General features: G+C 33.9%; 2 protein-coding genes across 2 annotated transcripts; both read left to right on the forward strand.

The window, feature by feature from the left end:
* The first annotated feature begins 7,183 nt into the window (after positions 1-7,183).
* LOC140044285 (caveolin-1-like) lies at positions 7,184-8,361 on the forward strand. Its single transcript, XM_072088763.1, has 3 exons — positions 7,184-7,240; positions 7,548-7,640; positions 8,068-8,361. Exons 1-3 carry the CDS (start codon positions 7,184-7,186, stop codon positions 8,359-8,361), a joined length of 444 nt encoding a protein of 147 aa, XP_071944864.1.
* A 1,351-nt stretch (positions 8,362-9,712) lies between these two features.
* Positions 9,713-16,266, forward strand: LOC140045191 (peptidyl-prolyl cis-trans isomerase Fkbp12-like). Its single transcript, XM_072089994.1, has 5 exons — positions 9,713-9,793; positions 10,114-10,174; positions 12,511-12,558; positions 14,068-14,180; positions 14,452-16,266. Exons 2-5 carry the CDS (start codon positions 10,138-10,140, stop codon positions 14,551-14,553), a joined length of 300 nt encoding a protein of 99 aa, XP_071946095.1. The 5' UTR covers positions 9,713-9,793; positions 10,114-10,137; the 3' UTR covers positions 14,554-16,266.
* The last annotated feature ends 574 nt before the right edge of the window (positions 16,267-16,840 follow it).

Below are 16,840 nucleotides of genomic sequence, written 5' to 3' on the forward strand. Positions count from 1 at the left end.
TCTAGAGGTATTATTATAGTGACGTCTAGACGGATTATTATAGTGAAGTCTAGACGTATTATTATAGTGACGTCTATACGTATTATTTTAGTGACGTCTAGACGTATTATTATAGTGACGTCTAGACGTATTATTATAGTGACGTCTATACGTATTATTATAGTGACGTTTATACGTATTATTATAGTGACGTCTAGACGTATTATTATAGTGACGTCTAGACGTATTATTATAGTGACGTCTAGACGTATTGTTATAGTGACGTCTAGACGTATTGTTATAGTAACGTCTAGATGTACTGCTATAGTGACGTATAGACGTACTGTTATAGTGACACCTAGACGTACTGTTATAGTGACGTCTAGACGTAATGTAATAGTGACGTCTAGACGTACTGTTATAGTGACGTCTAGACGTACTGTTATAGTGACGTCTAGACGTACTGTTATAGGTGACGTCTAGACGTACTGTTATAGTTACGTCTAGACGTACTGTTATAGTGACGTCTAGACATACTGTTATAGTGACGTCTAGACGTACTGTTATAGTGACGTCTAGACGTACTGTTATAGGTGACGTCTAGACGTACTGTTATAGTGACGTCTAGACGTACTGTTATAGTGACGTCTAGACGTACTGTTATAGTGACGTCTAGAGGTATTATTATAGTGACGTCTAGACGGATTAATATAGTGAAGTCTAGACGTATTATTATAGTGACGTCTATACGTATTATTATAGTGACGTCTAGACGTATTATTATAGTGACGTCTAGACGTATTATTATAGTGACGTCTATACGTATTATTATAGTGACGTCTATACGTATTATTATAGTGACGTCTAGACAAATTATTATAGTGACGTCTAGACGTATTATTATAGTGACGTCTAGACGTATTGTTATAGTGACGTCTAGACGTATTGTTATAGTGACGTCTAGATGTACTCTTATAGTGACGTCTAGACGTACTGTTATAGTGACACCTAGACGTACTGTTATAGTGACGTCTAGACGTAATGTAATAGTGACGTCTAGACGTACTGTTATAGTGACGTCTAGACGTACTGTTATAGTGACGTCTAGACGTACTGTTATAGTGACGTCTAGACGTACTGTTATAGTGACGTCTAGACGTACTGTTATAGGTGACGTCTAGAGGTACTGTTATAGTGACGTCTAGACGTACTGTTATAGTGACATCTAGACATACTGTTATAGTGACGTCTAGACGTACTGTTATAGTGACGTCTATACGTATTATTATATTGACGTCTAGACGTATTATTATAGTGACGTCTAGAGGTATTATTATAGTGACGTCTAGACGGATTACTATAGTGACGTCTAGACGTATTATTATTGTGACGTCTAGACGTATTATTATAGTGACGTCTAGACGTATTATTATAGTGACGTCTAGACGTATTATTATAGTGACGTCTATACGTATTATTATAGTGACGTCTATACGTATTATTATAGTGACGTCTATACGTATTATTATAGTGACGTCTAGACGTATTATTATAGTGACGTCTAGACGTATTATTATACTGACGTCTATACGTATTATTATAGTGACGTCTATACGTATTATTTTAGTGACGTCTAGACGTATTATTATAGTGACGTCTAGACGTATTATTATAGTGACGTCTAGACGTATTGTTATAGTGACGTCTAGACGTATTGTTATAGTGACGTCTAGATGTACTGTTATAGTGACGTCTAGACGTACTGTTATAGTGACACCTAGACGTACTGTTATAGTGACGTCTAGACGTAATGTAATAGTGACGTCTAGACGTACTGTTATAGTGACGTCTAGACGTACTGTTATAGTGACGTCTAGACGTACTGTTATAGGTGACGTCTAGACGTACTGTTATAGTGACGTCTAGACGTACTGTTATAGTGACGTCTAGACATACTGTTATAGTGACGTCTAGACGTACGGTTATAGTGACGTCTAGACGTACTGTTATAGGTGACGTCTAGACGTACTGTTATAGTGACGTCTAGAAGTACTGTTATAGTGACGTCTAGACGTACTGTTATAGTGACGTCTATACGTATTATTATATTTACGTCTAGACGTATTATTATAGTGACGTCTAGAGGTATTATTATAGTGACGTCTAGACGGATTATTATAGTGAAGTCTAGACGTATTATTATAGTGACGTCTATACGTATTATTATAGTGACGTCTAGACGTATTATTATAGTGACGTCTAGACGTATTATTATAGTGACGTCTATACGTATTATTATAGTGACGTCTATACGTATTATTATAGTGACGTCTAGACGAATTATTATAGTGACGTCTAGACGTATTATTATAGTGACGTCTAGACGTATTGTTATAGTGACGTCTAGACGTATTGTTATAGTGACGTCTAGATGTACTGTTATAGTGACGTCTAGACGTACTGTTATAGTGACACCTAGACGTACTGTTATAGTGACGTCTAGACGTAATGTAATAGTGACGTCTAGACGTACTGTTATAGTGACGTCTAGACGTACTGTTATAGTGACGTCTAGACGTACTGTTATAGTGACGTCTATACGTACTGTTATAGTGACGTCTAGACGTACTGTTATAGTGACGTCTAGAGGTATTATTATAGTGACGTCTAGACGTATTATTATAGTGATGTCTAGACGTAATTATTATAGTGACGTCTAGACGTAATTATTATAGTGACGTCTAGACGTAATTATTATAGTGACGTCTAGACGTAATTATTATAGTGACGTCTAGATGTATTATTATAGTGACGTCTAGACGTATTATTATAGTGACGTCTAGACGTATTATTATAGTGACATCTAGACGTAATATTATAGTGACGTCTAGACGTATTATTATAGTGACGTCTAGACGTATTATTATGATACTACTACTACTATATAGGACTATATATAATATTATATTTTATTATTAGTATTAGCTGCTAAATTAAAAACTAAGGTTTTGTGTACAGTACTAGTAGGCCTTATGGGATATCTGTAGTTCAATAAGTAACATATTGACACCCGGAGATTGACTACGCCTTTGCTGTTTTAATTTATCTGTATTTATTTTTTTGATGTATAGGCATAAGAAAATGAAATGTATTCTAAAATGTTTTATTTGTTAATATAAAAATTAAACATTTCATTCATCTATGTTTCAGGATAGGTTTATATTTTTAGGATGCATGGATTCTTTTTTCTATTTTGGGGAATAAATTAAAATTCATAAGAACACCTGTCAGAATAATGAATCTTTTGAATTGAATTGGTGAATTCTCTAGCATTAATGTGTCATTTACATTTTTACCTGCACAGGTGCTTCGGATGCACCAAACATCAAACAAAAGAAACAAGTGGATCAAAATGGAAGGTACGTTTACTAGGATGTGCATCTTGATGCAAACAAATAAATTAGAATGAAATATAACTGAGCTGTTGGTGCAATATTGAATCCAATAGATTTTGTATAATTGTATCTCCACAGAATTCAGTCTCTATGATTCGACCACGCAAGAGGGTAGACAGAAGACGGATGGATCATATAGAAATTTCTTTTTTATTATATGAATCTCTTGAGCAACGAAATAGCTAAATTGCATCAACACACTCCACTGGGACATGAATACCACTGATTTCGCACCGTGATATTCTACAAAACACTTGATTTTCATGTTCCCACCTAAATATCTCGGCTATTAAAAATCAGATTTTTTTGGTTAGTAGCTCAAAATAAACAGTAGACAATACTGAACATTATGATATATGTTTGAATTTGTAAATTTAAAAAAAGTATGTGTCATTTTACCTTTTAAAACTCACCATCCACAGTGCCCGCTGACAATTTTTTACCTATTTTCTAAGGGCCTGTTTCTGCTGCATAAAAATAACCGGTTAAAATCAGTGTGAATAAATTAAAATCGGTGTGAATAAATGAACTCCATTTTCTTGGCAGCAGAAACAGGACAAATTTGTGGTAACCTGTTAAAAGACAGCGCAAAATCGCTTTTTTTTTTCACACCCACATCATACAATTTTGGGCCATTATGTAACATGTTTCCATGATTTAGCCACCGTTATATTTACCTTTACAATAAAAAATGCCTTTCAAAACAGCTCCATTTCCGCGAATACCTTGATCGAACTGTGGCCATTTTAGAATCAGAAAATTGCCAGAAATCAATGTATGTTTTATTTTCTGTTTTTATTTTTAAATTGCGGAGAGTGGTTTTTATAAAGAACCAGCTAGCTGTACATATCAAAACGGCGACGATATGAGTCTGTACATAAAACATTAATTAAAATTCCAGTATATCACCGGGCGGTTTAGAACTAATGTTCTTTGCCTGTCGTGTTTATATATTATATTCATGAAATGTATTATTTGAAACTCGTACTTACTTTTTTTAATACCTTATTCATTTGTTTTATTATTGATTGAAGGAAAGAAAATAAATGTTTACATTGAATTGAATTGAAAATTGATAGGACCTATTAATATGAATAATAATAATATTAATAATGAAATATTAATTAAACCTCTCTTTCGCCATCTGAAAATTTGTCTTGCCTTTCAAAACTAAATAGGCCTAGGCCTAAAATAGACTGTGTCAAAATAGCAAAATCTATTTTGAAAAAATCTAAAAAATCCTCAAAATCGCGGCAAAATTCAATAGGGTTTGCCTGTGTTATCAAGCCTTTACTTGACAGACCGTTGGATTGCAGCTAAGTTTGAGGTTAATTTTTCATTATATAATTTGTAAGTAACATTTTAATTTTTATATCATTCTTATGTTTGATATATAAGGAACAATTATTAGGTGTTATTTAGTTCTATATGTCGTTTTTTATATTCACAATTGCAAAATTAAGATACCAATGTTTGAATGCAAGCAAGCTGGGATCTACCATTTATCACTCGGGTAATGGTTAAGTTTATCTTTCTGTGACCTGTTTAATTAATAGATGGTAATTATTACGAAGTCTGGAAATGTTCATACTATACTAGTTTATGTCATTTTAATTTCTTTGGTTAAAACATGTAATCAATAATTTTGTAAATTAGTTGTAGTCAAAATGGTTGACCTCCCCTCCTATATAATGGACGATGACAAGACTTGGGTTGCAAGAACTTGGTATGAACCTATAAGTAGATAAACAGCTCAATAGGTACATATTAAAAATCACTGTTTGGTTTCAAAATTTACACCAAGAGATTCATATTGAATCATTTAGGCCTATACTTTAATTGTTTTTGTATGATATATTCAATTAATACTTTATAAATAAATAATTTCTTTTAATTAATACAGGTTGAGTATTTTTTATTCTTATTGTTTAATGATTTTGTTATGGTGACCGTGAGATGCGAGATTGGTTCCGAAATTACTACATCGAAACAGCTGTTTGGCAATGGCCACATTAGCAGACAAATTCATCAACGTTGAGTGTCTTCAATAACGTCAGTGAACGTTACTTCAAGGTTAAACCCAACGTTAACAATAACGTTTAACGGACGTCAAAAAAGGGTTCACGTTATTTGAATGTTATTTCTAAACATTCAAAATACGTAATGGTAATATTCAGCCAACATTTTGGTGAACGTTGGACTCAACGTTCTGTGAACGTTGTTCGAGGGTTAAAACTACGTTAGTCATAACGTTCAGCTGACGTCAAAAAGGGTCCACAACTTAATGTTATTTGAACGTTATTTCAAAACATTCAAAAAACATAAACGGTAACATTCAACTAACGTTCGCTGAACGTTGACTGAACATTAAACTAACGTCAGTTTTGACGTTCTCCGGACGTCACAAAGGGTCCACATCTGAATGTTATTTGAACGTTATTTCAAAACATTAAAAAAACATAAACTGTAACATTCAACTAACGTTCGATGAACGTTGTGTAAAAGTTAAACTAACGTTAGTTATAACTTTCTCCATCACAAAGGGTCCACATCTGAATGTTATTTGAACGTTATTTCAAAACATTAAAAAAACATAAACTGTAACATTCAACTAACGTTCGCTGAACGTTGTTTAAAAGTTAAACTAACGTCAGTTATAACGTTCTCCGGACGTCACAAAGGGTCCACATCTGAATGTTATTTGAACGTTATTTCAAAACATTCAAAAAACGTAACCGTAACATTTAGCTAACGTCATTTCAACGTTAAATTGTTAGCTGGGATGTAGACCCCTTGGCTCAAAATACGAACTAATTATCAAATTAAATCTTACAACATTTTAAGACTTTTCTACTCGATGCGATATCATTTTATTTTAATTTGAATCTCCATTGGTCCTATTGGAAATATCTTATTTTTATTTAATTAGGCTAATCGAAAATATTTTAATTTCAACAAGGTCCGTACCTATTTTGTTAGATAGAATTCAATCAGTTTTGTTTTAATATCAATACCCAACACAGAATTTCAAGATGATTGAAGTGAGATCGGTTTAGATTGTTTGACAATATAAATGAATAAGAAATTGACACAGGTACTGATATTTTGCAAAATCTGAACTTACTATAATTATGTTTATAGGCATGTACCTTGATTTGTGGGACGGGTGAAAAGTTTTACTAATGACGTTATCTAACCAATGAAATACATTTGATTTGTAATTGATAAATCGATAAAATATTGTTCTATTGCCTCTTTGCTTGACGTTGGCTATCTTAATCATCCTTTTCTTTTTTTTTTTTCTTTTTTTTAGCATGCTCCAAAAAGTATAATTAATAATTGATAATTTGCATACAATATAGGCAGTACAAATACAACAATGATTTACTCGTGATTGCAACGTTCAAAGGTTGACATTGTTTTTGTCTCTCTGACTTTCATGAAGTTCGATTAGTTGTCGCTCGAAGTCCGTGCTTTAAGTTAGTCTTCATCATCAATTTTCACTGAACATAATACTATATTAATGTAAGTTACTTGATTTATACTATTTTTTAACACATAGTAGACCTAGGCCTAACTAGACATGTAACTAAAATTAGATTGACCGACAAATTAAATCAAAATGCGGTTTTAGCCTTGTCTACGTACACTGTCACTATGGGATGGAGAGGATAGTGAATCCCCTTGTTGAACTCATTAATCTCCTGCAACTCATTTCATCTTTTCTTCATTCTTTGATTTTTAAGATGATGTCAAGTAAATCTGATGCACCAGCCTATTCTGGTTATCCACCACCAACTACTGGAGTGTGGTCGAATAATCAAGGTCAAACTATATTCAACTCTACAAAAAGTCACACTGACAATGTGTAGCTTTTCCAAATCGACAAGTTTAAAGAAACACCAAGAAATTATCAGCCAACGGATAATATCTGGAATTCAAGAAATGAGGTTATACATGCAATGGATTATCAACAGGTGTGTGGTAATAGCATTAGTATTGCATCACAGCACTTACGCGCGCGTAAATTATAAAGTTTGAACGCACATGTAAAAGTATGTCTGTGTAGTTCATGAAGTTAAGGCATCATGTCTGTTTATTTGGTTTTTTTAGGTTCAATTTGAAGATGTCATGAAACAACCAAATTCTCCACTCAGAATTCCAGGATTAAATACATTCTTTTCTCTAGCCTTTACTTATACTCAGGTAAGAGAAAACGCCATTAATATCGTGGGCTTCCATAGATTTCAATTAAGAAAACTTTCGCAAACATCATATGTTATCATTTTAGGCCTATCGATATCAATGCAATTTTCAAAAGAAAACAGATTTTTCGTAAAATATGACAATAATGGTCGAATAGTCAAAACATGAACAACAGAACCCAAGTATCTACGCCTGGATAATCCCTAAAATTTTGAGAATATCAACTTGTTTCCAACGGGGTTCAAATAGATAACTGGGAGTCAAAGATTAACGCTGACGGTGGCAAACACAATTATTAGAAGGGCATTTTTGTTTATGTAGAACCAGTGGGAACCAAGCTTTACATAAAATGATAATGCAAATCATTTCATTCTTAGGCCTACACATACTTTGCTCTTGATTTAATAAACAATATTTTTATTTTTAGGCTGCTATATACACAATACTAACTCTGATAACTGGAATCATCTTCACGGTAGTCTGGGGCATAGTCTTCGCCGTCACCTCTTACGTCACTATTTGGGTATTAAAACCTGTACTACGACTCATTTTAGATCTTGTAACTCCAATTGGTGCGATTAACCGATTTTTTGTGCGCACGTTCCTAGATCCAATGTTCGGGTCAATTGGCCAGATGTTTGCCTACTTACGTGGTCAATTTGGTTTGAACGTTAGTGGCATTTCACGAGAACAAACTAGGGCGTCTGTTCAGAATGTTTAAGTAAGCCAATCAAACATCTTGTCTTGGTTTAAGAAACCAATTGAAATTTTGCGTGAATCCGCCTTAACTATCCAATGTATAACTATGTAATATTTAATGAACCAGCCTGGATGAGCAAAAACCAAACAGTTTTGAACTCTCAGTAAAACGTATGGCCAACAAATTAATTACCAACATGCCGAATTGTTATATCATATATAAATTAATATTATTAATACAAATATCATCTTTATTGTTCTAAATTTGGGAAAATCAATCAATTTATTTGTACAATTTACTTGACATGAAATTTGGTATTAAAACAGTAAGACGTAAAAAATACAATACAAAATAAAAATTAATGTTGATCTTTGATGTGTTTGTTTTGCTTTAATTCCTTAAGAAGGAAACAAATTGTAAATTATGGGAAGTGTTAAGCCTTGTCTACATTATCAATATGGACATGATGATGTCATATCACTATCATGTTTGGGCATATCAATAACCGTATTTGGGCACATCACTACCGTATTTGGGCACATCACTACCGTATTTGGGCATATCAATAACCGTATTTAGGCACATCACTACCATATTTGAAAGAAAGGAAAATAATTCAGTCCTCCCAAAATCTCCCAATTTGTTCTTCAGATATTTATCGTGAGAAAAAGAGAATAGAAAAATTATTTCAAAAGTGAAATAATGAGTTGGCATCGTATTTTCTACCCATGTTTACTACAATGCAATTTAGGCCCATTTATAGGGCGATAATGATCAACGATAAATAGATACATATTTTTCATACTTGAAACAAAATCAATTATTTATTATTTATTTTATTCATCTATGCTGCCTTTGATGAAAATAATAATTTCACACGTCCAATCAAATGACGTCATCTTTAGTAAGAGCAATAATCGTGACAATATACAACGATATAATTGTTTTTACTGATCAAGACGTCATTTAATTGAATTTTTTTTTTAAATTTCAATTTTATCAAAGACAGCTTTCTTTTGTTTTATGCAAGGAAAACGTATGTTTATTTATTTATCGTCATCGCTATTGCTCTAGTGTAAATAGGCCTTTAGTTTTATGTATTTTTTTCTAGCGTCCTCTATAGTTTTGAGTTTTTCGAATACGCTAGTTCAAATGCTAATAGTTATAACACAGTAACAGTAGCTGGAACCATTCATATGCAAAAATATTATTTAGTAATTAGCCTTAGCCAGAATTTAAGTAATTAAATTAGGTGCGGCATGGTTGTTTTTAGAGGCCTCATGTGTGCGTGTGACGTGTCTGTGTGATGGAAAATCTAGAAACTTCTCCCCCCCCCGCCCCCCCCCCCAATCATATAATATTATGCGTACTACTGCGCATGTGCATGTGTTTTGCGTGAGTTTTTTTTCACGAAGTTGCGGCGTTTGATTTTTTAGACTGATTAAAATAGTTGGTAAGAATTGTTGGAAACAAATAAATTTGTTCTTCCTGACGTAATTAATGTAAACTATAATATTTTTGTATTATAATCATGCTATTTTTGGCTTTTAATAATAAGGGTAGTCATTTTAAAATCAGCTGTCTGGTGTCATGAATGAAGGCTTACCTGCTCTATAATAATAATATGTTTCTCTAGTCTATGCATGACCGCGGGAGGCTTTACCTATTTTCAGTGGTCGTTTCGCCCCGTTTATTTTGTTATCACTTGTAGCCGACGGTTCTGTAGCTATGCCTAATGGAAAATAATTAAACCTTTACGTTTTTTTGTTGTAGTAACCTTCGTAATTTACAAGCAATATGGGAGTAACAGTGGAAACAATCAAACCTGGTGATGGTAAGTATTTCACAAATTAGTGAAAGATTCAAACTAGCCTAGTTTTAGGCCTATTCTATTTAATTACATTTTCGTTCGAAGTAAATTCAAATCTTCTATAATAATAGACAGTATATATAAAAGTAATTAAGCTGCTTTGTCCAGAAACTTAATGTTTTATTTTTTTTTTGTATTCTTTGTGGTTCACCACCACCTTTATTCATTCAATGTTTCATTACATATTTTAATTTTTAAACATTTTCTATCTTTTTTCATTATTTTATGTTTTCCCTCATTGATATATCACAATTTTAACCTTTACTTTTGTACCATAGTAAACATTAGCATTCATTTTTAGTATTTTTGTTTTCTAAATTTACTAAACATTAATAGTAATACAAAGTATACTTTTTTTAATTGTTAAATCCTCTATTTACAATAACCAATTGTAGATTAAGTAAAATACTTATATAACTATCTACATACATTAAATGCATTGTTTAAAGATGTATTGTCCCTTGAAACACAAAAAATGAAGGTCAAAATATTCTAAATTTAAATTGGCGATATCAAAGTACCGTATATTTCGGTGTATAAGACGCACTTTTGACACGCAAATTTGACCTCTAAATTTTGGGTGCGTCTTATACACCGGTAACTTCCTCACGCACCCTTAAAAAGCTAGTTAACAGTGTACAGTAGCTAGCTAGGAGGCCTACCTACCTAACCTAGCCTATTAAAAATAGTGTACTACTCTGCAATGTAGGCCTAGCTAGTTACTCCTGTCGAATCACGGTTGATCACCACATTGTGGTAACAAGTTTATTGAATTTTTAATTAAGGTATAAATTGTCATCCCCGACTGTAATAATTAATATTTACAGTACTTGCATGAGATATTCTATCCAGGCCAAGTACTCTCTGAACTCGCAGGTGTGTATTCATCACACAGCACAACATATTTATGGAAGAGTCCATTAATTATGGTGGTGTCAAATTTTAATTACACAAAAACTATTTCCCTTGATCAAGGTGGTTTATTTTATTACATCTCTATGTCAACAATCCAATAAATTTAAAATCATGTAGGCGATAGTTCGTAGGTCAAGCGATATCTAAAAGAGCGTGTTGTTATTGTGTTAAGTAGCTTCCCCTAATCTCATAATGTATATGGCCAACAGTGCTGGGCCAGGCAAGGAGGAGCACATGGTTAGTGCTCTCCTTACTGTAAATGCATGCATGCATAGGAAAGATTTTCATATACTGTACATGATATTCCTGCTTCATTTTCAGCCCAAAAACTGAACATCGTTTAGATTGATTTTATATAATGGTCATACACACAATAAGAAGGTATATATTTAAATAATATGAAATTAAAGTTACTTAAATAGACATAGGCTAGCCCTACCCACACAGTGCATCGTAACTGAACAAATATGGGGATTTCTCTTTTCACTGAACGTTCAGTTGAGACTGATTACGATGTAATATTAAGGCAATCAAACAAAATTATATCATTTGATTCAATAAATATGTCTCAAATTTCATTGTTTTATATGTAAAATACCATTGTTTTGATTGTAAAATGTTAAAATTTCGGCCTAGAAATAAGTGCGTCTTATACATTGACTACATAAAAAATACTAATATTTCAGTCTCCGTTATGGGTGCGTCTTATACACAGGTGCGACTTATACACCAAAATATACGGTAATATTAAAGTTTTTTACTTTAATTCGAAAATTTGACCCAAAAACAACAATTTTACGTAATTAACAGCTAAATTAATTTGATTACATTTCGTCTGGAAAATCGTCGCGAGCGAAAGTAAACAAAGATTTCAAACCATGAGTATACATTATGCATGATGTTAATTAGGATTGTTTACAACTCCTCACAGTTGAGAAGGTGTTTTCACACAGATCGCGAGGAAGTTTTATGATTATGCGTACAGAGTAGCAAAATAAGCGCGTTGCATTATGAGATATGTTTTGATCGAAAACTTTGACTGGAAGTCAAAGTTATTTTTTGAACAAAAAAAACAGTCTCTATTTCAGTTAAATGATTTTTTTTTCGACTAATTTTTTGTGAAAGTTAATAACTATTATAATGCTTCAAAATGACCCACTTTTTTTCGAAATATTTTTATTTTTATTTTTTTTGGGAATTTGACAAAGGGACAATACATCTTTAATGTACACTGATAATGTAATGTTTAAGTGTGTATTCTATTGAAGCATAGGAATGAATTAACCTAGGTTAAAGTCTAACAATAACACCCAAGTTTTTTAAATGAACTTCATTTTGTACTTATATTTTCAGTATTCATTAAGTGTGTGTGTTTTTATTTGTAGGAAAATCATTTCCCAAAGTAGGACAGAAGGTGTCTGTACATTATGTAGGTGAGTCTGGACCACCTTTGAATCATTTATTTTTTGCCGAACGGATTTTACCCACAACATTCCTACAGTAAAGGCAATGTAATGCAATGCGACATTTATTTAGCACTATTTCATGAAGATCAGAGTGCTGTGGAATTAGATGTTACACCTTTTCAACAACATTCTTCTTCCCTAAGGGTTACATCGTGTTATCGGCAGCCAACTACGGCGCCATTACGGCTGTCCACGACAGTCTGCGTGTGTACTAGTAGTAGTACACTGGGATTACCCCCTACTCGTCTCAAAAGATGTACTGTACTAAGTGTGTACGAGCAGTGTGCATACACTGGACCTACGGTTTATAGTCCTGTTAATGTTATGGCTATGGATTACGGTTCCACTGTCTTAACTGTTTGGCAGTTTGATACAGTTGAGTGATCTGGACACCCATAAGTCTTTTCTTATACCCCTTTCACACCAAAACTCCGGAGTGATCTCCGGAGACACCCCAGGGTTTATGACCATTCAAAACGTCGAGAAATTGCGGAGATACCCCTTTCACACCAACCAACCAACACCGGGGTTTATAAAATAAAATTGTATATGTCGCCCTCTATTTTGTTTGTTTACATAGCGACGATCATTAGAATCATTTAAATTAATAATATTTTTAATTTAATAATTACTTTCAAAAGTCTCAGAAGTAATATGATATTTTATTGATACTACTTATATTTTTTAAACCTGCTATATATTTTGTAAAGATATTTAAAGTATTTTGAAATAAAACTAAAGCAATGAGTGATCGTGTGATGAGGATGACCTTTTGACCTTAAACTCCGGAGTTTTGATGTTTGTACCTTTTCACACCAAAACACTGGGGTGTCCCCGCAGTTCGCTCTCCGGAGAATGTTCAGCTGTTCAACCCAGCAGTTTTAAACTCCGGAGTTGCTTGATTTTACCTTTCGCACCAAAACAGCGGGGCGTCAACTCCGGAGTGTCTCCGGAGTTTTGCACTTGCTTTTGGTGTGAAAGGGGTATTGCTAAATACTAGGCTATCGCAGTCAATATTCATACGCAAATGGTTCCAGCACATATCCATTAACATTTTAGACTGTCTTTAGTGGAAGTGGAAGTTTTTATTAATATTTTTACAAAAATGTAATGTGCTGGATTGTTTGTTTTATCTTTATACTGGGTGACCTCTTCAGTCAAAGACTGATCTCCCAGAGGGCCCAGTTGGTCATCAGTGGCTGTGATGTATTAATACACCGGGGTAACCCCCTACTCGTCTCGAAAGATGTACTAGGTTCTTTAAAGTGGACACGAGCAAGTTGTGTACACTGGACCTACGGTTTATAGTCCTTATCCGAGAAGACTCGTTCTACCACCAGAACCATGGAGTGAGTGAGCCTCGAACCCCTGCCGATTTTATGGCTACGTGATTACGGTTCCACTGTCTTAACCGCTCGGCCACTCACTCACTCACTTACAGTAAGGCAACTGTAAAACATGTTTGTTTTTTCATAGGTACATTAACTAACGGCAACAAATTTGACTCTTCTCGTGATCGTGGCAAACCTTTTCAATTCAATCTTGGTCAAGGTCAGGTCATCAAAGGATGGGACGAGGGCGTTGCTCAGGTATGTACTATCGTATACTGTCATGTTTAAGCAGCTATTTTCAGTTTTGATAAGTTTAAAAATATGGACTATTTTCACACTTTTATGAGAAAGCAACACACTTTATACTTCCATAAATGTAATGATTTTAGTTATGGTCTAAGTGAAAACTCAACTATTGATATATGAAAGAAAGTTATATTTATTGTATATATAAGAGATTCTTAAATTTCAAATGTGTCGACACAGGTGAAATAAAGAAATAAATATTTTGCCTTTGTTTTGATTTCAGATGAGCATAGGACAGAGGGCCAAGTTAACCTGTTCACCAGACTATGCATATGGATCTCAGGGATTCCACGATGTATATCCTTTTCTAATAACTAAACCTTGAGACAACAAGTCTGGTATTTCTGAGAGGGTGCTGTAACAAAAAAATGCCATTCTGGACCGGATTTAATATATAGTTTTGCTTGGGGGAAAAAAGGACTCTTGGGTTAGGCTAGGTCTTAGACTCTTGGCAAGCCTAGGTCTTAGAATGCAAGTAGCAGTGGTCTTAGACTCTTGGCAGGCCTAGGTCTTAGACTCCTGGCAGGCCTAGGTATTTGACTGCAAGTAGCAGTGATCTTAGCTTAGACTCTTGCTAGGCCTAAGTCTTAGAATGCAAGTAGCAGTGGTCTTAGACTCTTGGCAGGCCTAGGTCGTAGACAGCAAGTAGCAGTGGTCATAAATTCTTGGTAAGCATATTTCTTAGACTGCATGTACTGTAGCAGTGGTCTTAGACTCGTGGCAGGCCTAGGTCTATGACTGCAAGTAGGAGTGGTCTTAGACTCTTGGCAGGCCTAGGTCTTAGACTCTTGGTAAGCCTAAATCCTAAGCCTAGTTTTTATATTGCAATCCCCACATCATTTTGTTTATAGCACCCTTTAGAGATGTCAAACTTGTTTTTATCTTGATGCGATTTTAATACAGGACATACTACTATCATCATACTATTCAGTTACTGTCTAAAGCCTGTTTTCCTTTCGACGTTGTTCGACGCTATCGTTAACAATAATCGGTGATCTTCTACATAAACATTGAAATTTTAACGATTTACAGGAAAGGTACTATCGTTATCATTTCAACTTGATCGTTTTCAAAAGATCGTCGTTGAACTTTTAACGATCAACGACGATATCGTCGAATAACGTCGACAGGAAAACAGGCTTAAGTGATAAGGTGGGGATGGTTGACATTAAAGAGATATTGATAATTTCCATAAAGTAAATGTTTGTCTCTTAACGTCAACCACACTTACACCATAGTATTATGATTAGTAGTAATATATATTAATGTATTTCTGGGCCCAACTTAAGTAATGTCTGTTTCCTGCGCTACCAACTCATAAACATCAACATCAAAGTAATGAATGAAGTTTAAATTAACTCTAAACAGAGAGGCAATATTTTTAATGATTTTGCCCCAGTCAATTAGTATGTACTTGATTTATCATTCCCACTCAATGTGTCTATCGTTAAAAACAAAAATTAAAGATAAAAAAATTAAAGCAGCTACCAAAAACTTTTTTTGCATTTAATAATTGGTACGATCATAAATCATTCACTTATTCACAGTAGATTCCCTTCTTTGGGATGACCTATTCGGAAGAAACCCCTTTAAGGGGACACTTTCCTGTGAAACAAACGAGGGGCAATTTATGTTCTAACACAACAGCCAACACCTATTAGGGGGATTCTTTGTTGGTTGGGTCTCAAAGATATCCCTATTAGTTAGTTGACAGTTTTATTTTAGATTATTCGTTCTTTAGCAGTCCAATGCTAATTTGCTGCAATTTAATTAGCATAACTATATCTAATAAAACCGCCCATTGATAAAGATTTTAAAAATTATATTTACATTTAGTGTAAAAAAAATGACGACAAACTTTCCTTAACTTTTCACACTATACCACCAAATTCTACACTCATCTTCGAAGTGGAACTCCTCTCTTTTCAATAAGCTGTATTTTGTGGAATTGTCCGTACACGTCATTTTGATAACCTCGTACATTAATATTATAATCATTGTTATCAATTAGATTGTTAGTAATAAAATTTGGAATTTACTGTAACTTTCTGTTGTGTTTGTTAGATGTTTGAACAGCTATGAATTTGTTTTCTACAAATTCGACATGGTCTGCACTGCTTTAAAATACACATACAGTTTTTACTTCAAATTTATTATGGTTTAGACGAACCAAACAAGTTACCTTTATTACGCTTGGTTCTTACTTAGACGCAATGCTACAACGTAAGCGCAATACAAAGGAGATCTTTAAAAATAGCACCAAAAAAAAACCAGAAAAGCAAAAGACAGGACAAGCAAAAGCAATCGAAATATTGCTTCTACCCTAACCTTCGCCTTGTACAGTAGGTCTATAACATCTTCTCAGCTTCAGAAACGCCTATCAAATCCTGTTCTGTTATGTACAGAAATTTATGAACATTGCTTCATTATTACCTCAGTAGCTATTTAGTTATTCCAGGCCTGTAGCCAGGGGGTTTAGTAGGTTTCAAAAGAACCCCCTTCTTCCCTGAAGTGCCCTTTTCAAGGTAGAGACCAGTTACTTGCGCTACATATTTGTAGTGCTTGTATTCGTATTATAGCCCAGGTATGTCGGTAATGCTTTAAATAATAAC

Source organism: Antedon mediterranea, chromosome 3 (genome assembly GCF_964355755.1).
Source record: "Antedon mediterranea chromosome 3, ecAntMedi1.1, whole genome shotgun sequence".
Taxonomy (NCBI): Eukaryota; Metazoa; Echinodermata; class Crinoidea; order Comatulida; family Antedonidae; genus Antedon; species Antedon mediterranea.

Bases quoted from the DNA above. Each gene is read 5' to 3' on its own strand.
- LOC140045191 (XM_072089994.1), top strand. From the start codon at position 10,138: ATGGGAGTAACAGTGGAAACAATCAAACCTGGTGATG. The intron at 12,559-14,067 runs GTGAGTCTGGAC...GTTTTTTCATAG, and splicing joins GGTGTCTGTACATTATGTAG to GTACATTAACTAACGGCAAC. The intron at 14,181-14,451 runs GTATGTACTATC...TTTTGATTTCAG, and splicing joins GGGACGAGGGCGTTGCTCAG to ATGAGCATAGGACAGAGGGC.
- LOC140044285 (XM_072088763.1), top strand. From the start codon at position 7,184: ATGTCAAGTAAATCTGATGCACCAGCCTATTCTGGTTATCCACCACCA. The intron at 7,241-7,547 runs GTGTGGTCGAAT...TGGTTTTTTTAG, and splicing joins ATCCACCACCAACTACTGGA to GTTCAATTTGAAGATGTCAT. The intron at 7,641-8,067 runs GTAAGAGAAAAC...TTTTATTTTTAG, and splicing joins TAGCCTTTACTTATACTCAG to GCTGCTATATACACAATACT.